Source organism: Misgurnus anguillicaudatus, chromosome 11 (assembly GCF_027580225.2).
Source record: "Misgurnus anguillicaudatus chromosome 11, ASM2758022v2, whole genome shotgun sequence".
NCBI classification, from domain to species: Eukaryota; Metazoa; Chordata; class Actinopteri; order Cypriniformes; family Cobitidae; genus Misgurnus; species Misgurnus anguillicaudatus.
In genome coordinates, this window is record NC_073347.2 from 20,117,362 (window position 1) to 20,143,371 (window position 26,010).

At 39.2% G+C, this 26,010-nt stretch overlaps 1 protein-coding gene across 2 annotated transcripts in view; it reads right to left on the reverse strand.

The window, feature by feature from the left end:
- The window catches only part of adka (adenosine kinase a), a 191,696-nt gene that overhangs the window by 33,395 nt on the left and 132,291 nt on the right, over positions 1 to 26,010 (reverse strand). For both annotated transcript variants that reach the window (XM_073873265.1, XM_073873266.1), the window contains exon 7: positions 15,036 to 15,206. In XM_073873265.1, the coding sequence (XP_073729366.1) occupies positions 15,036 to 15,206 (171 nt within the window). The remainder of the gene's footprint in view (positions 1 to 15,035; positions 15,207 to 26,010) is intronic.

Sequence of the window (26,010 nt, forward strand, 5' to 3'; positions counted from 1 at the left end):
ACTAGATTCTCAAACATTGTCCCTTGTCTTCCACTGTTTGGACAAACAGGTAGTCCAGTCACCTGACACCATGGTTTAACATTTCAGAATACATAACATAACAGTACTCTCTCTGCATATCCAACTGACATAGGAAAAGTAGTTTAACACACACTAGTTTTAAAACACACTCTTCAGCTTTAATCTGTTGAGCATAATTGATGTGTTTTTAATTTGTGGTATAAACAGAATTTTTTACACTTGACAGTCTTGGAAAGTCAGTAGAGAGAAACTGAAAGAAGTATAAAGAATAAAGGTGGTTTTACAGTTGAGGTGAAGAGTGTGGTTATAAAGGAAAGGATGAGTGCACATTGACATCTGGTCTGGCTTAGAAACGTGGCTCTGACAGGCCAGGAAGCTCGGCTCATGAGGGCCAACCTCACTGGTTATTTACTTCACTGGCTACTTTCATCTCAGGTCCTGTGTGGTTATCCATGTTGTGATGAAGCTCAAAGCAGAAAACGAGGAAAGTGTTTTCCTTCGTGAATGGGGCCAGCAGTGGTACTGTAGCTGGAAGTATTGAGTCCAAAGAAAGACAAATTTCAACAGAATGCAAAAAAAAAACACGCCTGAGGGATGGGCTCTCTTAAATCATCTGCTAACTAAGAGAAGAAAGAAAAAATGCAGCAACACCAAAAAAAAGAGAACCATTCTGACCACAGGATCATAAGATGTTATTTCTTCCACTGGTGACATAAACACTTGCAAACCAAAAGTGCACCAGACAGAAAGAAAACAAAGATGCAACTGTTGGTTACAGATAACGGTGTCATTTTCTTATGGTTTCCCAAAAATCCCACATATTCCTGCATGAATCAGGACTCTATGGCTGTGACTATACAGGGGGCAATGCTGTCTGAAGGGGCTGGCAGATGGTTATTGATACAGTAATCTGGGCAGGGAAAGAGGAAGATTAGAGGGAAGAAAGCCAGCACTGCTGAGGTGTTAAGATACTCCCATGAGAATGCAGCAGGCCAACTGGAGCGTGACGTGCGACAAACAACAAACCAATAAAGAGAGACAGACTGAGAGACAGTGGTAAGGGCAGTATCGAAAGAGAGAGAGAGACTGTGAAAGAGCGACAAACAAGCCACAAAAGACAGGCTCGTTCAGTGGAAATTTATCTAAAGCCACTAATCCTATACTTACCACCACCAGATGCAATTACTGCTAAAGAGCTGGAAGTAAGCAACGCTTGTCCTAGACAACACCTCTATAACTGATGACATGTCACCCAGATATAGCCACAAACAAAGCTTAAAATTATAGCAGGAAATGACACATCACCAGCGAATAACACAGACATGATGGTTACATCGCAATGCTGCAAAACCAAGGGTTAGAGTCTGAGGTTAATACTCCAAAAGGAGCAACGCATGAACTTTAGAATTTAACACGACCTTTGCCACTATTGCGACCGTGTGCAAGACAGTTAAAATCCCCATGATATGGTATGACAAACACAGTTTTCTCTCAAATATGAATGCACTTCCTGTTTAAACAGGAAGTTGGGGTGAGACAAGGATGAAACCAAGTATATATAACTTGTAAAAGTGCACTTGTAGCCATCAATAAAGTGCTAATAACATGACCCAATCTGTGAAAACCTGATCCTGGCAAAGGTTTACCGCCAGGCATAGGTTTACAGTATGATGCTTCATGTTATTTCCCAGAGATATGTGAGGTCGAAAAATGCAGATGGACATGTTGTGTAATTCACCGTGAGATGTGTTCTGGTACCCTGGACGTGAGCGTGTGCTGATGCCGTTTAGTGCGTGTGGGATGATGGATGTTGACGTGGCTGCAGATGGCGGCCGTCCAGGTGGACTGCAAAGGCTGTGCATGGGAAAAGCTCACCTCTGCTACACTCTCACAGGCATAAGTAGAGCAGACATGACAATTTAGATAAAAATATCTACTGTGTACATCTTAAAGGAAGCACTCTGCTGCCAGAATAATAACTGGATTTATCCAAGGGATGGGCGAATCAATACTTCCAATACTCATGCTGTAGTGAGAGAATCAATACTCACATAAAACTATCAATTTAAAGTGTTTGCTACTATGTTTGTTTATCCAGCATGAAAATAATCGAGTATTACATTAGAAACTTTAAATTGAAAAATAACTTTGTTAGAAAAAGGGCTAAGAAAAGTTATTTCACACCAAATAATGACAAAGCCAAAGGTTACATTAATTATAATCTATAGTGTGTTTTGTTGTTAAGATTGATCATGATCTGTAATTGTTGATAAATAAAAAACAAAAACAACAAGTTTGATAATTTGCAGTTTAGGCTTAGTTATTGTCAAAAATTACCATCCTCAAATATCCAAAAACGTCCTAGTTAAAGGGATAGTTCACCCAAAAATGAAAATAATGTCAATAATGACTCACCCTCATGTCGTTACAAACTCGTAAGACCTCCATTCATCTTCAGAACACAGTTTAAGGTGTTTTAGATTTAGTCCGAGAGCTTTCTGACCCTCCATTGAAAATCTAGTAACGGTATACTGTCCATGTCCAGAAAGGTAATAAAAACATCATCAAAGTAGTCCATGTGACATCAGTGGGTCAGTTAGAATGTGTTGAAGTATCGAAAAAACATTTTGGTCCAAAAATTACTACTTTATTCAGCATTGTCTTCTCTTTCGCGTCTGTTGTGAAGTGCATGCGCAAGACTAAAGTCACGTGACTGCAGTAACGCGGATGATGTGTTATCCTCAGACAGTTTGCGGAGGGTTTTTTTTCAAACTTACAGCGTGCGTCTCCCTCAGACTGTAAACGAAGCCCGGGCGCACAAAAAAACAGCTGGGGGGCACCAGATAACACGTCATCCGCGTCACGTGCAGTCACGTGACTTTAATCTTACAACAGACGCGGAAGAGAAAACAACGCTGAACAAAGTCATGACTTTCGTTATTTTTGGACCAAAATGCATTTTCGATGCTTCAACACATTCTAACTGACCCACTGATGTCACATGGACTACTTTGATGAAGTTTTTATTACCTTTCTGGACATGGACGTATACCGTACGTATATTTTTAATGGAGGGTCAGAAAGCTCTCGGACTAAATCTAAAACATCTTAAACTGTGTTCTGAAGATGATTGGAGATCTTACGAGTTTGGAACGACATGAGGGTGAGTCATTAATGACATTATTTTCATTTGTAGAGGAACTATCCCTTTAATAGAGCTCTCTCTCAAACTGGCTGTGACAGTACTCTTCAGATCGAATAAATAAGCTCTGTCACCCATCTCTAATACATACTGTACTGTACGAGTGAAAAAAGCTTTCTTTCCTATGCCGTCATTTTGGGACATTAACGTAACTTTTTTCTTTTTGGCAAAGTGAGTGGAGAACTTAAAAAGGTGTCTCCTGCTCTTGATCTTCCCTCCGCCTTTTGATTCAGCTCGCAAGCAGAGAAAACTCTGTCTGAGATTTCCGCTGAGCACTTCAAACATGTCTTTGTTAAACAATGCATGAGAAGCAATAACCAGCTGTAATGATATCATTACCAGAATCATGAGTGCTGACTGCAGTCTCTCCTGGTTCATACAGAACAGAAGAGGTGGGAAAAAACACCCCCGCCCATGGCTCATGACATCTTTCTCAATGATAGCCTTATTAGTGCAATCGAGTACATTGCGATCACTGTCAAAGCCTGCCATTGTCCGTGCTTCGTCACAGAAATGCAAGTTAGCACGTAAACAAGGTTGTGGGATTGTGGGAAGGCTATTGGATGATGAATACAGGCTTACGAAAGTGTGTAAATACAGAGACATTTATAACCAATGCCACTGAGTTACAGACTGGTCGAATGACAAAGTCACACTCCCAGATGAGGTATGAGGCTGCTTCACATGAGTCAGCTGTGATTGTTCTCGCATAGTTTTTCGGTGAGTAAAGTGGACACATATTGAAGCATACTGAGATGGCATACTGTAAAAAAGGAGGTATTTGCTCTAAACATTAAATTTCTCACATTTTCATCGGGTTACATCATAAATTATATATACTTTATTCTTGCATTACAAATAATTATTGGAAACAAAAATCTACCCTTTTTTGTTGGATTAGGCAATTTGAGACAATCAGAAATTACAATGAAAACTGTCGTTTTTTTAAATCACCTTGTCGTAGCCAATACAATATATTGTGCTAAGACAACCCAAGTATGAGTCCCTCCTACTCTTCCCCTATCTCACATCCCATATGCGAGTATGTCTGATTTCCATCTTGAATTTCGCATTTCAATCTTTGACATGACCTTACTCGGTCAATATTTAAGATATCAAGGTTATATTTATTTTCACAGAATGTTCCCTTTCCTATCACAAAGCTAGAAAGGCCAAATCGAATAAATAACAGCCTTATATTAAACAAAACAGTATGACACTTCACTACAAACAATATAACAACCCATGCTTGAGATCTGATCGATATATGATACATACACACACATGTCTGTGTTTGAGTCTCCCTGTGTGGCAGAAGTGAGTGTTAACCAAACTGACTGATGTGTAAAGCATCAGAACAGGCTGGTGTTAAACTTTCCCAAATCATTCTGGCAACAACCAGCTGACATCCCAACACTCAACCCCACAGTGACAGAAATACACTGGGCTCGGTGGCAGCTATTGATCGGCCCTCAACACAATACCTTCTCTTCCATCCATCATCACTGTGCGTCTCAAAAGAGAGGCAGGCGTACCCAATAAAGACAGCGCCACTCACCCTCAAACCTGTGTTATGAAACTCCCTATCAAGCTGAAGACAGGCTGTGTGATGTCAATGTGGGGGATATTCAGGGTAAAGCCTTCTGAGCTTTCCGATTACAGCTGTTAGCTGAACTACCCTGTTGGGACCCTGATTTGATCCCACAGTGATGCATACAAACTATGACTAGTCTATCATGCCTTAAATACAAAAACCGTCTGGGATGGAAATCTAGTGTTTTTCTATGTAAAGAGTATTAGCTAAACAGTCATTTATGGGGCATTATACATATACAAATATTTATATAATTACCTTATATGGATGTAAAGAAGAAATAATAAAAATTAAAATAATAAAATATTTAAAATGAATTAAAAACCTAAATATCTTATATGGTTAAAATATAGAATAGGGCTGCACGATAAATCACACGCGATTGTCAAGTGCATCTCGTCAACAAAGCCGGTTCCTTGATTAGTAGGGGTGTCACGATTCTCCAAATCCTCGATTCGGTTAAATTTTCTATTCTAAGGCCACGATTCGATTCTCGATTTTGACCTTGTTTTTTTTAAAGCACAAAAAATGCTATGCCATTTTTAGACTAGACTTTTATGAAATACAATATCTGACCTTGAACCTGGAGATGCCCTGTCATGTTAAGCCCTATTCGCACGGGATTAGTATTACCTGGTGACCTCTAGTGATTTGTAATAATTACAGAGGTTGTCTGTGATCTTAATCCCGTGCGAATCGGCCATGTCTGTAATTTGTAAAGTAAAAATTCCTCCGCAAATGACCTACCATATTTCGCCGAACACCGAGGTCCTCTGATAATATTAGTCCCGTGCGAATAGGCATCTCTGTAATTTGGCCAGCATTTGTTACCCGTGAGCCTTTTTTATTTATTTATTTTCTCAGTTTCTGCGCCTCTCGCACTGCAGCTGTGAAGCGCACATACAGAGACACATCCCTTCGATTTTTTTGGCTTTCATTGTGAAACTTGAGGACTTTATTAGTATATTTCTAATTTTAAACTTCAATCAGTCTCTCTCGTCCATCTTGATGATTAAAAATATGCAGAACTGTCAATATTTGCGATCTCTAAGTTTAGGTGGAGCTATGGATGTCGTGGTAAAGGAATTTCATTTGCGGTGATTTTGCGTGGCTTACTAGCGTGGTATACCTTGTTTATTAAAATAAGATTATTACTTAAATCCAGAACAACGAGATGGGTAGAACGCAGGGTGCTATCTTTCCCCTATGAGAATATATATATTATATTAAAGAACATTGTTTAGGCTTGAAGGCAATACATATTAGGACATTTTCAATTTGTATCTATAACGTTTAAAATGAAGTTGTAAGATCATTTTTAGTCATTTGGCTTTTTTCATCATTTCAGAACAAGCTTAACTGTTATTCATAATAACTTATATTATATTCCGTGTGTTCCTTGGTTGAAAATATGTAGAAATATATGCGAGTAAAAAAGTACAGAACAAAAACATTTAGCTCACGCGGAGCGAACGAAAAGCCGTTAATAAAGCAGACTCTCCGTAGAGGACGTGCTGAAACAGTCGAGTCGGCAGATGATCATGATGTTAATGTTTCACGCAGATATTGTTGATGAAAAACTTGCATATCTAAATGCCGCAACCATGCCCAGGCGAGAGTGAAGTGTTCAGTCAGTTAATATACAGCCAGACGTTACATTGGCTGCTGCCTCCTCGTCCACGGAGCGGAGAAATTCGGTTTTTATTAAAAGCGGTTTTAATGCTGGTAAGCAATCATATTTTGGCGCCTTGTATTTGTGTTGATCAGATAGTTAAAAGTTATTTTAATCTTTAAAACGGCATCTAGAGGCAGAGGACGCTAATTCTGTCATCTCAGTTTCACTTTTTTCCCCACACGTTCACTCACTGTTTAACGATTTAACGAAATATGATTTGGTAAAGGTACCTTTTACAGCATGTCGCGGTGTTGCGTGATAGTGTTATGCAAAGCCTCAACATTATATCAGGGAGATAAGTCAGTAAATTTGAGTGAAATAACAGGCTTTGCTTATCCCGTGCGAACCGGCCACACGAAACTCAGACGTAGGGAGGTAATTTCTAAATCACACAGGGTCCCCAGGTAATACTAATCCCGTGCGAATAGTACATTAGTCGTGCTGCCAGTGGAAAAATATCGTACACGCAGATACCTGATAAAACGGAACTTTCTGTCGGATAAACATTCCTGTAAGTACTTTGCACCTTGTCATTTAAACGCGAGCAGGAGCAATGACGAGTTTATATGGATGCAAACTAATATTATGTCGGAGGCCGCTGCTTGTGTGGTAAGTTAACATGCTGCACAGTGTTTTGTACAACTATATGTTAGAGCTTTCTCTGAATTTTCAGCGCAATTGATTAAAAATAATATTGCGCAACTTTCACACGCTTGCAAAATGAAACAGCGGAGATCAGCCGCTTTAGTTTTATCAATAAAAGGCTAAAAATAGCCATGTACACCGTGTGTTTGCGCCAGAAGTCAGAAAAAACGTAAAACATTGTGTTCAGTATCTCAGATTAGATAAATGGGCGGAGAGAAATCTCACATTCAGCCACATGTGCGTTTACACTACAAAAGCTTGGCAAACCGACCGGACGTGACATGAGGGCGTGGCAGCATCGACAATTTCATTTTTTTATTCGAAGTTCGAGGTTGTGACTTAATTTTGATTTAAAATCGAAATCGTGACACCCTTATTGATTAGTAGTAAATCACAGCTGAATTTAGATGGAGTGGCATTTACATGGAGTGGCATTTATTACACAGAGCCGTAGTTTACGGAAAATCGGGGAAATACCGCATTCATAATCGCAGGCAATTCATCCGCAATTATGAATGCGATATTTCCTCGCTTGTCAGTGCTAATAAATGCCGCTCCATTTATAAGCAGCTGATGGCGATTTACTACTAATCAATGAACCGGCTATACTGACGAGATGCGTGTGACAATTGCATGCGATCAATCGTGCAGCCCTAATATAGAATATAGGCGGTTTCAGTAGTAACAGCATAAACAAACAACTTTCATGGAACAAACGTAACTTCCGGTAATCTCTGCAAAGAATCAATAACAAAGTTTTTTTAGAGTAGTTTATTTCTGATAACAAGCAAAATAAACAACAAGTAGATTACCTTAAGCTACACTTAGCTGACATTACTGTGTAAATGTGTACTATATAATGTAAACAATGTTTACTACACATCAGCTGCCAGACCTCTCATCAAAAAGCGGTAATCCATGATCGCCGTCTTGCCTCATCTTGAAGCAACCAAAACATTTGTTAATTTCGACGAGGTATTTGTTTCAGAGTTCAGTTTAGCAACTAGTCAGACCATTAAACAAACAGAAAACGAAAGTTAAGAATAGACGCGTAATCACATCACCGCACATGCGTCTGATGAAACCGTCTATATTGAAAATCTTGTTCCTGTGTGTCAGCAGAACAAAGGTTGTGGGTTCGATTCCCAGAAAGAACACAGAGGCTAGTAATAATGTGTACCATAATGCACTCCTCATGCCAAATGGCTCCATTTAATGAAAACTATAGCTATAAATCCAAGATATTTACAAATAGTTTAAAAAAAAAACTCAGTACTTCTTGTGCCAAACTTACTAACAGCCCGCGCTAGCGCAAACCATCATTTTGGTGTTAAATAACGACTGTCGGGATTTACTAAAGATGCGCTGTGGATAATAAACGCTGTGAAAATGTTTAGTCTAGTTATTTTTGCAACTGACCTTATTTCATATGCATGTCTAGAAGTTTCCCTTTCAGACGCAAAATGTATGGGAGGAGATTATTTAAATGATTCACGCAACAAGATTTACTAAAGTTTGCACGTGTGATATTACTGGTTTTTCGCCAATTTTTTTGGGCCAAAAAAGCGTGCAATAAATCTTTTTTGTTTGAAATGGCTGAAATTGTAGCTGATAGAAGAGGCATCAGAGAGTGCGTGGTACAAGGCATTATTTGAAAAGCCAGAGGAACATATTATTCAAAAATATTGTTTGCCAAGCCATTTTTTTATTTGCTGGAAGAAATAAAAGAGGAGTCATTAGGAGAAATGACAGGTGTTTCATAACTATTTGTAAACCTTCCCTCTTAACTGTCCTATGGCTTCGTTAGCTGTGATGTCCAAGGTGCTAAACTCAAGCGAATCGTAAAATAACGCGCAACACATAAGCAGTGGTTATTTGCGACCCAAAATTAATTTGCACTGCTCTTACACTGAAAAAAAAATTTATTCAATTTACTCAAACTTTAAGGTAAGTGGTCGCAATCAATTTATTTAAGCTACATTTAAACAAACAAACAAAAAATTTGTTTTGTATTTCTAATTTCTTTTCTTTAAATGTAGCTTAAATAAATTGATTGCGACCACATATCTTACCTAAAATAGAGTAAATTAAATGCATCATTTTTTCAGTGTAGTAGATTGTGTTGGTCATTATGGAAATCACCTTTTGCATCTGTGTTATATAATTTGTGCCTTTTTAATAAATAACAACATGCAGATATTACCACTCCCATCAGCACTTTTTTGGAATTGCGCTCTCACGCTAGTTTGCCCAGTTTAGTAAATCTGACCCCTGATTTCTAAATATGTTGCTCTTAATCTAATATTGAATTTAGGAGCATCAAAGTTTGATTTCAATTACTGATTTCAATCTCTGACATAACCTTACTCATTCAATATTAAAGATATCAAGATTATATTTTAACAGAATGTTCTTTATATTATGAAGGATGATTTTATCTAAAAAACTAAAAATTACTTAAGCTGGGTTTTCACAGACTGGGTCACATATTTATTCAGATTTTATATATTTTTCTGTTTAGCCCCAATATAAAAAACACAAATAGAACCATATGTTCTGGAGGACGTTTATGTGCATATAGTTATTTTTGCAGGTCATTCCACAGGGATACATACAGGACTACATCATGTACATACAGACACATTTAATTGAGTACAGAAAGTGATGGTGCAGGAAGGCACTCGGGTGTAGACTGAGCATTGCGTGAGTTCCCCTGACAGCATCCAGCTCTTAAGCATTTTTTAATTATCTCACCTTGTATCTTTCCTCTCATTTTCTCCATTTCTCTCTCTATCCCTTTCCTTCTGCTCGAAATTCTGACAGCTGCTTCTAAACCACTTAAAAAAATCGCCTAACCATGTAAAACATCACCAAATGTCTCTGTAAGACTTCTAAGCATCTCAGTGGGGGCCCACCACGGCCCAAAGCTCTGGAAATGTCCGTCCGTGATTGTCAACAAGATCTTTGAAACTTGACATCTGTCTTTTATAATGTATGTGTGTGCAGCTGTCTGAATCAGCTGGGAGGTATAGGTCGTTGGCAGGCATAACGGTTAGTTCCAGTCCTTGATTCTGATTGGTCAACAGCTGTTTTATTCATGCTAAAACTTAGATATGACCTCGGCACTGATTATGTGTATTACTGCGCAGCATCCTTAGCAATGTAAACATATGAGAAACAATTAGTTGGTTCACAATCAGTCAGGGACAATTTTTTTGACGTGAATGTTCATTTTTTGCTTTAATATTTGTGCTGTGTGTTAACCGTTCAATAAAAGCAATAAGGTACTCAAGGCTAGTGCTGCATTGTCATTAAGTCATGCTAAAGGGGTTGCATTGACTCATGCGTAACAATGCCCTTCAGCCGTGATTTATTCCACAATATAGCATAGCCTCTTGTACCTTATTGCTTACATATACAGCACTGTGCAAAAGTCTTAGGCCACCTTAGTCAACACTTACTCTTTCTATATATTTTTTATTTTAGAATAATAGTAAACTCATTAAATAGATGCCATAACACCACTAGTACTACTGGAATCATGTAGGAAAAAAAACATCCAAAATAAATCAAAACTGTGTTATATTTTAGTTTCCTCAGTGTAGTCACTTTTACTTAGAATTTGTAAAAATGATTTTTGATGTCTCACCCCGAGATGCTTTATAAACACTGTCAGAAAAAATTGTCAAAAATGGTCCCAAGCAGTCCCCAGGTATCTTTGAGGTACTAATTAGAAGTATAAGCATTTTTTCAGTGTACGCAAGGGTCCGCGTACAGTGCGCGTCACGCAATTTTCATCATCAGCATGTGGGACGCACATGCGCGTACAAGAATATGTAGTATGTAGGCTACGAGAGGTATTGCAATTTGTCGCAGTGCACATGCACAAGCACAAATATATTTTTTGTATATAGCGCACCATTCCACGCATTGTAAACAATCTACTTTGTACTTCATCATCAATAAACAAACAAAATAGTCATTTTGATGGCATTTATAAACCTGTGGTGGTTTTCTGTGGCGGGGAAGAAATGTAAGCCATCAACATCTAATAATTTACGCGAGAGGCACTCGAGAGACGGAAAATGCTGGTTGCTTGTTCTTCGACAACATCAAGCTTCTGTCATGCTAACACATTGACCCCAGGGGATCTTATGAAAAACTTTCCATTATTTTACACGAAGCCAACGAATATCGAGCAGGACCAAAACATTTTACAGCTAATCGCTGTCAAAAAAGTTCAGTGACGACGTCCCAAGGATGACATCAGCAATGACAGTGTTCTTAATAAGACAAAGTAAGTGGTTTGATTAATGTTTAATCAGTGTATACCACTAGTCACCTAAATGAATATAACATGGTAAAAATAAATGCACATTTATATATTGAGTCAATAGATTTATAGAATATTGAAAAAAAACTTTTCATGGATTTATTGCATTTTGTGGAAAAAATTATTCGTTTTAATAATAAATATTTGAAAATCAAATTATGGATTTGAATTTTTAATGTTATTATTACCTAAAGATGTAATGTGAAAGTTTTTAACAGAAAATAGTGGTTTTCATCTTGTCACTTTCTTGGTATAGATTTTTTTTTACCCAAATTTATTTATTGCATTTTGGAACCAAACTCTTCATACATTTAAAACCTTTGTCTTACTTCTGTTACCCTAATTACATTGATCTCTGTGCTAACATTATTAAGTCAGGCAGAAGGCCTTTGGGTAGATCTTCACAATGAGTCAACTCTTCAGTCTCTTGTCTTTCTCTTTGATCTCCTCTTCCTCATCGCTCCCTCTCTCTCTTGCATAGGCAGCAGTGGAGCGATTTCAATCATTTTGTAACCTCCTAGCAATCATGACTTTAACTCCCCTGTTATTTAAAACAATCTGAGCTCTGAGCGCGAGTTAATCACTGCTTATACAACATCAGTCAGGGTTATTCATTCTGTTCCAATTAATCATGCCATTTATCTACATTGTCTGAGCCTTCTGCTCAACAAATTCATCTGTAATGACACAGACAATTCACATTGTTGAATTTTATCATGTATGCGGCAAACGGCGGGCAAATAGTTGGTGATTACGCGCGCATTTCGTGTACACGCCTTGTGTGCGGCGATTTCCCCCGAGCGTAAATTCAACACCATCTGGTTTTGGCTCTTACTGCACGACTCTCTCACTTAATTAACTGGAGGCCATTACATTTCCTGAAATGTTTCACTTTTCTCTGGTTCATGTCATGCAGGCAGGCAGGAGGGGAGCAGGAAAGGACTCAATTAGACCAACGGCGCTCCCTGGATATTACACACTTCATGTGTGCCAGTTAAGGGGGCGTGAGGTGGTACGGGGCCTGGACGTCTCTCGCTGCGCCTACCCTGTCAGCTGAGATAAAGGCCCGCCTGTCTGCGTTAGATCCCACCCACACACAAGCATTCAGACAAGCTCCAGCTGCCAAAACACTTCATACCAACCAGCAGAGAGCTAGACATACATAAAGGCTAACACAAATTAATAGCGCTCAAGTAAAAGACTGCAGCTACTCACCATATATGCACCATTTAATTAGTCTGAGAATGGGAAACTGTGAATGTGCCAGTATAGAGGGAATTATTAAAGCAACTTTATATAGTTTCTGTGATTCTGATGGCCATTGGTGTTTAATTTCTTGACAGTAGTTGGGTGTTTTTTGCTTTAAATTGTAATGGTGCATTCACACCAGCTGCGGTAGAGGCGTAATTGGATGCTTTAACATTTTGAGTTTACTCACTTTATTCGCGCGTGAAATTGTAGTCATTCGAGACATTTACACGGAAATTCGCGTCATGGGAGGGGCTTCTCCGACTCCGCTGAGACTTCGCTCGCTTCCTGCAATCACGGCACTACAACAGCAAGGTCCTGATTGGTTAACGCAATGCGGCAACGCTTAATTTGCGTGGAACTTGCCTAATTGCGTCTTTGCATTGACTTAAAGCAACACTAAAGAGTTTTTTTACCTTGAAATAACGTTTCCAAAAAAGTTTTAGGCGTTTATGCACTCGAAGCAGGGTGAACGGCACGTTCACATTCGCTTTGCAGCCCTCTATTGGCCAAAACCGAACTAAAAGTTTCCAACCGTCGGGTCGCGGTCCTGTAGTTTGAGTGAAAACTACAAAAACTTGCTTTACGGCAGACCTACAATCCAATCAGAGCCAGATTTGCTGCAGTAGGCAAAATTATTTACGACAGTGGTAATGGGCAATTCCGCTTCCAGTCTGTAGGGGGAGCAAAGCGCAAAAACTCTTTAGTGTTGCTTTAACATGTAAATCACCCGCACTTGCCGCCTCTACCACGTCTGGTGTGAACGCCCAGTCAGGCTGTAAACTCTGCTATATATATATATATATATATATATATATATATATATATATATATATATATATATATATATATATATATATATATATATATTAAAAAAGCCCAGTTGTATCTTAATATGGTTGTTTTTTGGTATTAATATATATATATATATATATATATATATATATATATATATATATATATATATATATATATATATATATATATATATATATATATATATATATATATATATATATATATATATATATATATATATATATATATACCAAAAAACAACCATATCAAGATACAACTGGGCTTTTTTAACACTGATCGTTCTTTTCAAAGTTTATACCAATTCTGCAAGGGCTATGTAGACTATGAGATACTGTATACACTACTCAACATTTGATACATTTACTCCTACTGTGATATCAGATCTTGGTCACACCGTCCAACATGTTGAGGGTCACGTCAAAACTCTTTCTTCTCAGAATAGCAGTTAAGATGCTAGGAAGACATTCGGCTGTGGAAACGTTGCTTTAACTTGTTAAGTCTGTTCTAGCACATGCCAAACACTTATAAGCCAAACTGGCTGACTGTGAGACTTCACGAGCACGACAGAGCGTGGACCCAAGACCACGATGAGTCAGAACAGTCAGTCTCATATACTGAGGTAACATGTTGTCTGTGACCAGGTCTGCGGGCTGTCTAAGTGCTGTTACTCCCATAATGAGTATTTGGTAGACTCAAAAATCTATTTTACATTTTAAGTGCAAAAACAAACACGTATTAAGTATCTTGTCCATTCAAATCGACTATCAACCTCTCATTGTGATCCTGTTTCGTGGAAACTTACATTTACATACTATTTACATTTTATATTTACATTGACCGACTGCCCACTTTAAGTACACTACAGAAACAGGGTGACTGATAAATTAGGTTTCAGTAGGAAATAATGCCTGAACTAGAGTACACCTACACTCACCTAAAGGATTATTAGGAACACCATACTAATACTGTGTTTGACCCCCTTTTCGCCTTCAGAAATTCTACGTGGCATTGATTCAACAAGGTGCTGAAAGCATTCTTTAGAAATGTTGGCCCATATTGATAGGATAGCATCTTGCAGTTGATAGAGATTTGTGGGATGCACATCCAGAGCACGAAGCTCCCATTCCACCACATCCCAAAGATGCTCTATTGGGTTGAGATCTGGTAACTGTGGGGGCCATTTTAGTACGGTGAACTCATTGTCATGTTCAAGAAACCAATTTGAAATGATTTGAGTTTTGTGACATGGTGCATTATCCTGCTGGAAGTAGCCATCAGAGGATGGGTACATGGTGGTCATAAAGGGATGGACATGATCCGAAACAATGCTCAGGTAGGCCGTGGCATTTAAATGATGCCCAATTGGCACTAAAGGGCCTAAAGTGTGCCAAGAAAACATTCTCCACACTGTTACACCATTGCATTAATGAGAAATTGAACAGGTGTTCCTAGTAATCCTATTACTATCAAAAGAAGATGCCAAGATATGATATCTCACCATCTCATTGCCGAAAAGGATGTCCACATAAGGCATAACCTTCATCAGGTTATCCTTGAAGAACTCGCATATGAAGGGAGCTGACAGATTTAAGCAGAAGATCTTGTTGTTTTCAGAGGCGTGCTTGGCCACCTTCAGGATGGATTCAACGGACACAGTCAGGAAAAAACCCTGTAAGAGAGAGATAAATAATTATTAAAGTCAAAACTACTTCAGTTAGATAAACTCTGCAATCTAAACACATGTCTATAGCACAAATGGGAAGTCTAAAACTGCAGTTAAGGTATTGTTTAATAATAAAAGCCAGCAATTCAACCAGCAATTGGCTGTCATATTTGGTTGTGCAAGTGAACAATACTCTATAAGTCAATAAATCTTAGAATTACAACCAAACAGCAGGAGCACAGCAATGCAACACATTTTTCCACCATGTGGAGTAAACATGGCTAAGCTTGATATAATGGAGAGTATGATGAGGCACAAACAGGATTAAGGTTTTAGGAGATGAGAATGAATGATGACAAATGGATTCCGTAATTGCGGCCGAGTTTCCATCAGAGAGCAGGGAGTTCATACAGACAATCCAATACAACAAAGGGCACCTTGGCCCACCTCCTCACACAGGAATAACTGCAAGGTCAAGGCTTTCTGAGGAGCACTTATACGTCTCTACTGTGGGCTCGCTTTAAACAGAGGTAAAAAATGCAGTACATATACACCTTATATAAACACATAGATATGTACACTAGATGTTGCCTTGGCTACGGCAGTTCATTGGAACGAATTCTTCAAATAGAGCCACCATATGAAACAGGGGAGCCCTGCATCACGTCATTGTAGGCAATGGTGTAACAGAAATAAAATCACCACAAATCGTCATGAATGCGATTTCTTTTGGTTCGTTCCAACAGTCAGAAATGTATTTAGCATTGAGTCCAGAAAAAAATGATAAAGTTTTGATATTATAAAAAATCTACTTTTTCTAACTATAATGCATAGTGCTAGTAGGCCTAACATTCATACGCAGCACAAAAGTCCGGCATCGTCCATGAATTCGAAGTACAGGCGGAGATAGCTGCTTAACCTAGCTACTTCCTATGACCAAGTTGGCGGCGGGTTTGACGCATGCTTAGAACCCCAAGGCGACATCTAGTGTATATATCTATGATATTAACAGAGGGGTATATATATAAACAGTGGCAACAAACTAGGTATGGAATTAATTTGACATTGAATCCAATTCTTCATTTTTTACAGGAATGCTGCAGTCATAAAGGAGAACACAATGTACTTTGTTGGTTGAAATGACTATATTTTCAGTTTCATTTTCCGTTCAAGTTGTTTATGTTTCCATGCATATGGGGCAAAGTGTAAAAAAAGGTTAGACTGTGCACTTTTGCTAGACTTTTTAGTGCTTGGTCTAAATGACCCTAGTTCAAAGTATTACGATACTTTTAAGACATACTTAAACTGAGTTTTCCCAAACAGGAGATCTGAAGCCACGGTGTGACTTTCCCCTCACTTGCATGCCATGGCCTTAGAGAGCCGTCTGAGCCCTGTGTGATAGCTGCCCTCCAGCCTTTGTTCCAGAAAGACAGGGGTAAAAAACACCGTGCATCTGATGAAGTGGAAAACAAAGGTCTTGTCTGGACTCTTCTTACTGAGAAACAAGAGAGGCTCCTTGGTTCATTGTGTGAATGAATACAGACTTGGTAAGGCAACACCTCTGCATTTAAACCTGAAACCCTACGCTAGGCCTGTTCCTTCCATACGGCGGTTCTTCTTGCACTGAGGGAACAATTCGGAGATACGGTGTAGGTGAGACTAAGGGAATCGGAGGACACAGAGGAAGAAAATAGAGAGAGAAACACAATGGAGAGTGTGAGAACGCTGTGTTGCTGGAGGACCGGTGGCTTTTACCGACGCTCAGAGCTCTCCATTAAAACAGAAGAGGCTTTTGTAGCTGAGAGTGGAGAGAAGTGACCTTCATGTGTTTAGTGTGACTGTGTCAGCTATTACACGGCTCGGAGAGGGAATCCGAGAGGCTTGTCACAGTCCTGCAGTCTACATTGTTCCTATGTGGGCGTACGTACCAACCATCCATCCTCTACTGTCAGTAATAACAGATGTCATCATTTCCCCCTCTCCAAAAAGCAACACATGATGAAACTTTATAAAAAACTGTCACTGAGAGTTAAAATCCCTGAAACCTGCAGTATGGCAAATAAACTCTGGAAAGATTTGATCTTTAGAAGTTAAAGAAGTTATACAATCTGTATTGTCCCTGTTCAACACACAAAACACACTAAAGGCAAAAAGCATACACACGCGTTCGAACGCACAGCCTTGCAAAGCATAGTTTATTTAACTCGTACACGTACGCAGACGTACGACGGATGCACATTGCAACAAAATTCAATGCATATTCTAGGCTTGCATACTACATTTTCCTGTATGCACAACCTACACAGGGTTTAAAAAATGTGGCTGTGCGCCTACAGTACGCATGCACTCTTCTGATGACGAAAATTGCATTATGCGCACTGTGGACCTTCGGTTAAAGGATTAGTCCATTTTCTTAAAAAAAAATCCAGATAATTTTCTCACCACCATGTCATCCAAAATATTGATGTCTTTCTTTGTTCAGTCGAGAAGAAATTATGTTTTTTTTTTTGAGGAAAACATTCCAGTTCTTTTCTCATTTTAATGGACTTTAATGGACCCCAACACTTAACAGTTTTAATGCAGTTTAAAATTGCAGTTTCAAAGAACTCTAAATGATCCCAAACAAGGCAAAAAGGTCTTATCTAGCGAAACGATTGTCATTTTTGACAAGAAAAATAAAAAATATCCACTTTTAAACCTCGTCTATCTCCGGTCCTGTGGTGCGCCTGCACAACCTTACGTAATTGCGTAATGCCGTGGAAAGGTCACGTGTTAAACATATGAAACGCATATTTGCGGACCATTTTAAACAATAAACTGACACGAAGACATTAATTAGTATCATTCCACATACAACAACGTTGGAACGGTCCTCTTTCTCCACACTTGTAAATACTGGGGCGTAGTTTCGCATACGTCATCTGTAACCTCTTGACGTGATGACGTATTACGTGAGGTCGCGCTGGCGCGTCACATGATCGGAGATAGATGAAAAGTTGTGGTTTAAAAGTGCATTTTTTTTCTTGTCAAAAATGACAATCATTAGTTTAATTTAATTTAAGTTTTGGGGTCCATTAAAGTCCATTAAAATGAGAAAAATCCTGGAATGTTTTCCTCAGTAAACATAATTACTTCTTGACTGAACAAAGAAAGACATCAACATTTTGGATGACATGGTGGTGAGTAAATGGAATAATCCTTCAAGCGAAAAAAAGACCATACTTCAGCCTTATTAACGCTATTTAAAGGGGACATATCATGAAAATCTGACTTTTTCCATGTTTAAGTGATATAATTGGGTCCCCAGTGCTTTAATTAATCTATAAAATGTGAAAAAAAACAGTAACTTAGTTTTAGTAAACCGTTTTCTGTAAGCATGTGAAAAAATAGGTGATTGAACTTTGGCTTCCCTTGTGATGTCAGAAGGGGATAATACCACTCCTTAATCTGCACTATCCAACCACGACACTGCCATTTAGTACACATCTACAAAGTTGCAAATTTAACATGCTATAATAAATTATCTATATGCTATTTTAATCTAGAACTTCACATACGTACCCTGGGGACACCAAATATTTATTTGACATCTTAAAAAAGTCTTGTGAAATGTCCCCTCTAAATGTATTATTACACTGTAATCGTGACACCTTAAAATAAAGTATATACCACTAAAACGACGAATATCAAAATAAAGAAAATATGAGTCGGATAATGTCGACAAATTTGACATTAAAAGTGTCATGAGTGCTAAACACAAAGTGAAAGAAATCAAAGTTTTGGCCAAGATGACTTCTTGTCATTCACAACACGCATACAACAGTTGTATAGTGTTGCCCAACCGTTGCAATGTCTTGACTCTCACAAAAACAAACACTATAGTGGTTATACTGGCCCAAGCCCAACAGCATCTTGGGTAGCTTCAGATGCAGTCTGTGCAGAGGTAATGGACCATCTGTGTGTATGTCTCTCAGCATTACCCCATCATTAGCACACCTCTGCTATGATGTGCGAGCATCGTTTGGGAGAATCAGCCCACTGCATTATTGGAACTTTAATGTTAGTGTGTTTGAAGTCGGAGAGATGGCCAGAGGGAAGCTGCTTTAATGGATGTACGTCTCTCTCTTTCCTCCCTTCACATCTTTCTGGGGAAGAACGTCGTTCATGGAAAAGCGGAGGGCCGCTTTAGAACTCAGCCATAGCGTCTTCTTACTTTCAAAAGTTTTGCAATTCTCTGGACATCCTCCAGAATAAAAAAACCCACAAACTCAACATGAAAGGTCACCTGTCAGTCAAAGAAGCCTTAATGCACAATGTATCACTTATGAATTACCGCTTGAAATGCGTGCAACCGGGCTGGTCCGCTCACCGGCAGAAGACGTGGCAAATGTGCTCAGCAAGACATCTGCTCCAGTTTATTAAAGACCTTCAAAGGCCTGTGTTTAGCATTCTCTATTAAATCTGCATGCTAAGCAGGCCTCTCAACTCAAACCCATGTGCTCGGAGAAAAAGGATCCCGGTGGAGGATCGGAGAAGGCCGGTCCCCTGAAGAAGATCGGTCCCCTGAGATGAGAATCTTCACACTTTCACCTGTCGTACACAGGTTTTATCTCTGAAGGAGTCCAATGTGAAGGATCAATACATGGCCTGCTCGAAGCAGATTGCACTGACCTGACACCTGGCTATCGTAGCGGCCATCTTAAAAGAGTAATACACTGCTACCTCTCACTTCACTGGAAGTAAAGAGTGACTGCCATCCACCAAAAGATACATAGCGAAGCAGAATGAAGTCTCACCAGTCGGTAATCGATTGCTTTAATTAACCAGAACAATTTAATCCTAGTATTTAAAGTTAAGACTGTATTTCCACACTAAGTGCACAACAGCCAGCAGAACAAAGACGGTTTTCATTAGGGATGCAAGATAAAGTGAATTACTTCAACGTACAGTCAAAGTTTTCAGTTGATGCAGACAGCAGAAAGACTGGCAAGTGATGCTTACTTTTCCAAGAAAGAATGTGAAACATGTTGGATTTTCAATAAATTTAAAAAACTGGAAGCATGCATTATATAGCATTTTTCTTTAATATCGTGCAGCCCTAGTTTCCATTTTTGTATAAGCAAATTTTCCAAATCCATATTTGAGCTTTATTTAGATTTCCTCAATTAAACCAATGAAACAAAGAATAAATCTATTTTAATAGGACAATGCAGCAGTACTGAACATACCAAAGGGATTAGACGTTGTGTTTGATGTTTGCTGCACATCTTACTTCTCCAAACTCCTCAAAGTCTAGATGACATCTGGTTCTTCTTTACCCATCTGAAGAAACATGTTCAACAGGGTCTTATCTAATATTGCTGCTCGGGTTAATGGCAGACAGCCTGTGACATGAAAGCTGAACAGCTGCCAGCTCTTTTTAAATGTGCCATTCTTCTTCGGTTTCTTCTTGGGCCCCATCAAACGCGTCTTTATCCCAACGCAACGCCAAGAGGAAAGGCCTGCGCTTGATTAAAGAATCGTTTTATTATATTGAATACTGAGACAACCATTACAAACATCCAGAGACCGTCAGAGGAAGCCGTCCAAACTAAGTATCATGTTATGACGGACCTAATCTGTGCGTTTATTTCACGTTAAAATAAACACTCAGCTGCTGGTATCAATTATAAAAATCTCATCGTGAAATCACATGTCAGCATGGCTCCAGGAAAAGTTGGTGTCCAAGAATGTTGCTCGTTTAACGTATCAGGAAGCTAAAGGAAAATTCTCAGCGGATGTTCAGTAGGTGAATACGAGGCAAGGTACATTTCATGAATTAGACGCCTAAGCATCCTCTCGGGATTGTGAGGCTATCAAATTCATCTTTTCTATAGCTGTGGGTGGGGAAGGGGGAGGTCAGTTTTCTGGAGAGCTGACATACCCTTCAACTATAAAAATGACTGTGTAAAGAAATTAGACACTGGAAAAATATGTAATCAGCAATTTAGCAATAATGCCCATAAATAAATAATCACCAGCTCCATTAACCTGACATGTATCTGAGAAGCGGCGCGTGACGTGATTACCAGAGAGCGCTTGCTCGCAGACGGCGAGTCCATTAAAAAGAGACATCCGTCCTCACGCACTTTCTGCTGGCACTTCAGGTGGAGTGTGTTATTCTGTAGCTAAGGGGAGGAAGACCCAGAGCGCTCATTTGTAGCACCACAAGACAGGTCGTAATTACATTCACCCGGTGTGTAAAGACAATAGAGAGAGAGTCCCAAACCTGACACATTAACCCTATCAGGAGGTTAACCATGATGGGCATCGCAGAGCTAAAGGGAACCGTTGGGTTTTGCATAATTAGAATCGCACAGAAGCCCCAGAGATCAATGGCTTTTTCTCAACTTAAAGCTGTCGTGCATCATGCAGAGTGCTTAGCGTTAAGGGAGCATGTGAGGAATAAAACGGTGAAGAATTTATCCAGGATTTAGAGCAGACAAAAAGTTTTAGAGCCCAAAGCCTTGAGATGCCAGCGCTAATCCATGCAATAATTCAGCACCTCGGCAAGACTCCGATTCTCCGATAACAAAACATCAGACTGTGGCGAGGGAGAAGAATCTCAAGGTGTTCGCTCGCCGCATGCGTGCACGTTTGTTTCTGTTTGTTTGTTTTGCTTTATTGTTAAAATGTCAGTTTGACAGACTTCAAGAGAAGGAGATGAACGCGCTAGTGCTACGAAAGCTAGGGAGGGAAAACAAAGTAAACATCTTCGATGACTTTTTTAGACAGAGACATTTTTCATGGTGTGACTCCACATGGGAGTGAGTGCACGAGGCAGATTATTTAGCACACAATTAAGAGCTGCTAAAATATGGCAACAGCTCGCCTCCTTGCGCTATCGTGGTATAATTAGATTTTCACCTGCTGTTGAGATACGGAAAAAAAGCGCTTGATTCGTTGGACAAGACAAAGAAGCACCTGACGCGCCAGCTCCCAGATCCATCCTGCTCCTCAGCATGTCGGTTGATTGCGAGGTAAATTGAAAATGCTGTCGAAAGCTTGCCTGGATGAGTTGTTGCACAGTCTGCTTAACACATTGGTATAGAGACAGATGCTGCTTTGGAACAACATTGCCATCAACATTTGAAGCAAACAAGCAGATGAATGTAAACAGCTAATACGGCATTTTTGCAAGAAATGTCCTCAAACAGTGAGGTCATCAAATGAGCGCCATCTTCGTGCTATCAAATCAACACTTGCTGGGAATGTCTCAGGAATGTCGAGGGAAATGAAGTTGATATTTAACAAAAGAATAACATCGTCTGTTATGATTGTTGCTACGAATTGCTCAAACTATTAGCGTCACCGCCAACAAGGCAGGTGCAGCCAAAAGTAATAATGACCGAGCTAAAGAACTTCTTTTAAATTTTGGCGCCCAGCCAACAGGAGGTAATATGTTACCGTCTACTGAAAATTCACACTGTTGAACGAGAAACGCGGGGATGCCAGAAATGGTGGAATCGCGAGCCAAGAACGCAGCAGCAGACAGCCTGGTCTCGTCTTGCTTTAAGTGGATACATATTCTACATAAGTCCCAGTCTTTCCAAGGGAACATTGGGCTTATTAATCCTTCACACGCTCCTCGAGCTTGTCAGATCCTATTCAAACACCACAGGAAACAAATGTGTAAACACGTCCAACGTAGTGTGAAGGCTGTCAAACTCAATGCCTGCCTTCGCACAAAGACGCAACCTAAAAGTGAAATGCAAGTCGAATCGAAGGCGGTTTCAATTGCGACGTGCCATGCAGCGTAACTGGCTCTTGCGCCCTCAGAAACATAAGAGCGCATGCAAAAGTGGGCCATTAATGATTAATGGCTGTTTAAATAATCATCTGACAGCAACTGTGGAGAGGAGTCCCCGATGAAAACATCAACAGCAGCGCCTCTTGTCAATGTCTAACCATGAGACTAAATGTGGGCAGGGTGTTTGATAGCAACATCAGTCATTCATAAAGGAAAAAGCAGGCCGAAGTTGCAGCACAGCAACACGCACTAGTGGCAGAAGGTCAAAAGAGGATGTGACCTCTATTTTGTAATGACTAGTGGACGACCTATATGGCCTGTGCTAAAACAAAAATGTGCTGGTATGGTTGACATACATTTTTTAATTGTATTATAACATAATTTAAAGGGACATTCCACTTTTTTAAAAAAAAATGCACAAATTTTCCAGCTCCCCTACAGTTAAACATTTGATTTTTACCATTTTGGAATCAATTCAGCTGATCTCCGGGTCTGGCAGTACCACTTTTAGCATAGCTTAGCACAATCCATTGAATCTGATTAGACCATTAGCATCGCGCTAAAAAATAACAAAAGTTTGGGATATTTTTTCTATTTAAAACTTGACTCTTTTGTAGTTACATCGTGTATCAAGACCGACAGAAAATTAAAAGTTGAGATTTTCTAGGCAGATATGGCTGTAAACTATACTCTCATTCTGGTGTAATAATCAAGGACTTTGGAGCTGTAACATGGCTGCAGCGGGCGTAGTGATATTACGCACTGCTCGAAAATAGTTCCCTTAGTAACTTTCAATGGCAGGGGACTATTTTCGGCTGCTGTGTAATATCATTGCGCCTCCTGCAGCCATGTTACAGCTGCAAAGTCCTTGATTATTACGCCAGTATGAGAGTATAGTTCATAGCCATATCTGCCTAGAAAACCACAACTTTTCATTTTCTGTCGGTCTTAGTACACGATGTAACTACAAAAGAGTCAACTTTTAAACAGGAAAATATCGAAACTCTTTGGTTATTTTTTAGCGCAATGCTAATGGTCTAATCAGATTCAATGAATTGTGCTAAGCCATGCTAAAAGCGGTACCGCCAGACCCGGAGATCAGCAGAATGGATTCCAAAACGGAAAACAAGCATATTTTTTAAAAAGTGGAATGTCCCTTAATTTAATAATTACACACAAGTACATACTGTTTACAGTCAAACATACTTTAAGGTTAATAATTAATATTACAGAAAAAATATAATCTTTCCTGTAGCTGGTAGTCTTGGTTTCGATTCCTAAGCATGTTCTCCAAAAATACATAAATTTATCCTTTTTATGTATTTGGCAGATGTTTTTACACAAGGTGACGGGTACAATTGTGCATTCCCTGGGATCGAACCCATAAACTTTCATGTTGCAATGCTCTACTAGCAGAGCTAAAGGGTCATAGCTTAAATGTACTTTAGCTTAGAAGTACTGTAAATCATTTAAATGCACCGGCCAAATGCATAAATATAAAACATTTAAATAATATGAGACCCAGTGTGTAAATACAGCAAGTTTTTTTTTATGATTTATTGTTTTCTACATTAAATCATCCCATATAATCTAAAGGACATTCTGTGAAAATATACCAATATAACAAAAAAAGAACGATAATGAATCAGTCTGGCAAATAAAAATAAATTTTGACCATTGCAACTTAGAATAAAAGAAACAAACACAGGACTGTACATGATCTTTGCATCACCAGAGCCAGCTGAACCTCGTCTTTTAACGCACGCTACTTCCAGAAAAAGCTTATTTTCCCATCTCATCGCTATTGTGTAAAATAACTCCAAAGGCCATTAATAAATCTGGGTTAAGCTCCTTAAATGGGAACAGCAGGGTTGTGAAATGAGACGAGGTCTTCTATGAGTTTCTGTGCGTTGATGGACCTCGGGCTTCAGCCAACCTGACATCTATTATGTAAACATTAGCAGCCGCCCAACATGAGGGCTGGCTGCTCACATGACGTGCGCTATAAAACAAAATCACATAGCAGGCAGGACACTTCCAAACACTCAGCCGCACAGCAGAGGTAACATCAGGCTAACACCATTTTCTAAACAAATAAGAAAATGAGAAACTCGGTGGAGCATAATATCCTGCCTTACATCTTCTTAAACGACAAAACAACTCAACCACTCGCTGCATTTCAAAGAGTATAAACAGATCACATGTTGATATGATTATAGCTCCCAGATTCTCCAACTATTTTGTATACATACAACTCCACGTACAAGTCAAGAGATGATATCCTTACCTGATTTCAAGACGCTATACAGGTAGAGTCAATTGAGCAATTTGGCTCACTTAAAAATAAGCGTGTGAAGTATAGGAGAGTCTGTGTGATGCCCTACATGGTGGGTGGCAGAAATCTACCAGCTTCATTCTCTCTTAACTATAAAGGTTTCATTGGGACATTCAGGCAATTATCCTTTCAAAAGACAGGAGCATGTAATTATGCAACAAGTCTTCTCCTGTCTGCCCAACTATTGGGTGTTTTGGAAAGGCATCGAGACGCTTGTAATATTATCATAATATGCAACGATACTTCTAATTAGAAATAATTTGGAGTAAAAAACTCATACTGCTCTCACATGACGTTTCTAATAGAGGTCAATTAGCATTTATAGGATGGGATTACCGTCGTTTTCATCATCAATCATAAATGAAGTCATCATTTACAAGATGGATATTTGGCGCTCCATATTAAAAGGACCCTTGCCAAAAAACTAACAATGAAATCCGTCTGCGTCCCTTTATTAAGTGATCAAATCGGATGATGTCATAGCGCTGGCTTTTCGTAACAAATGATCATTTTAACTCGCATTATGTAAATGTAACCCTCTACCCCCGCGGAAAATGAGAGTATAATAACGTTACCAAGCAGCACAGACAAAAAAGTAGTTGTTTTTGCAAAAAGTAGGTGTTTTTAAAAAGAGATGGTACATACTCGTGTATGTGGCTGCTTGGAGCAGCTGCAGGCCGGGCGGC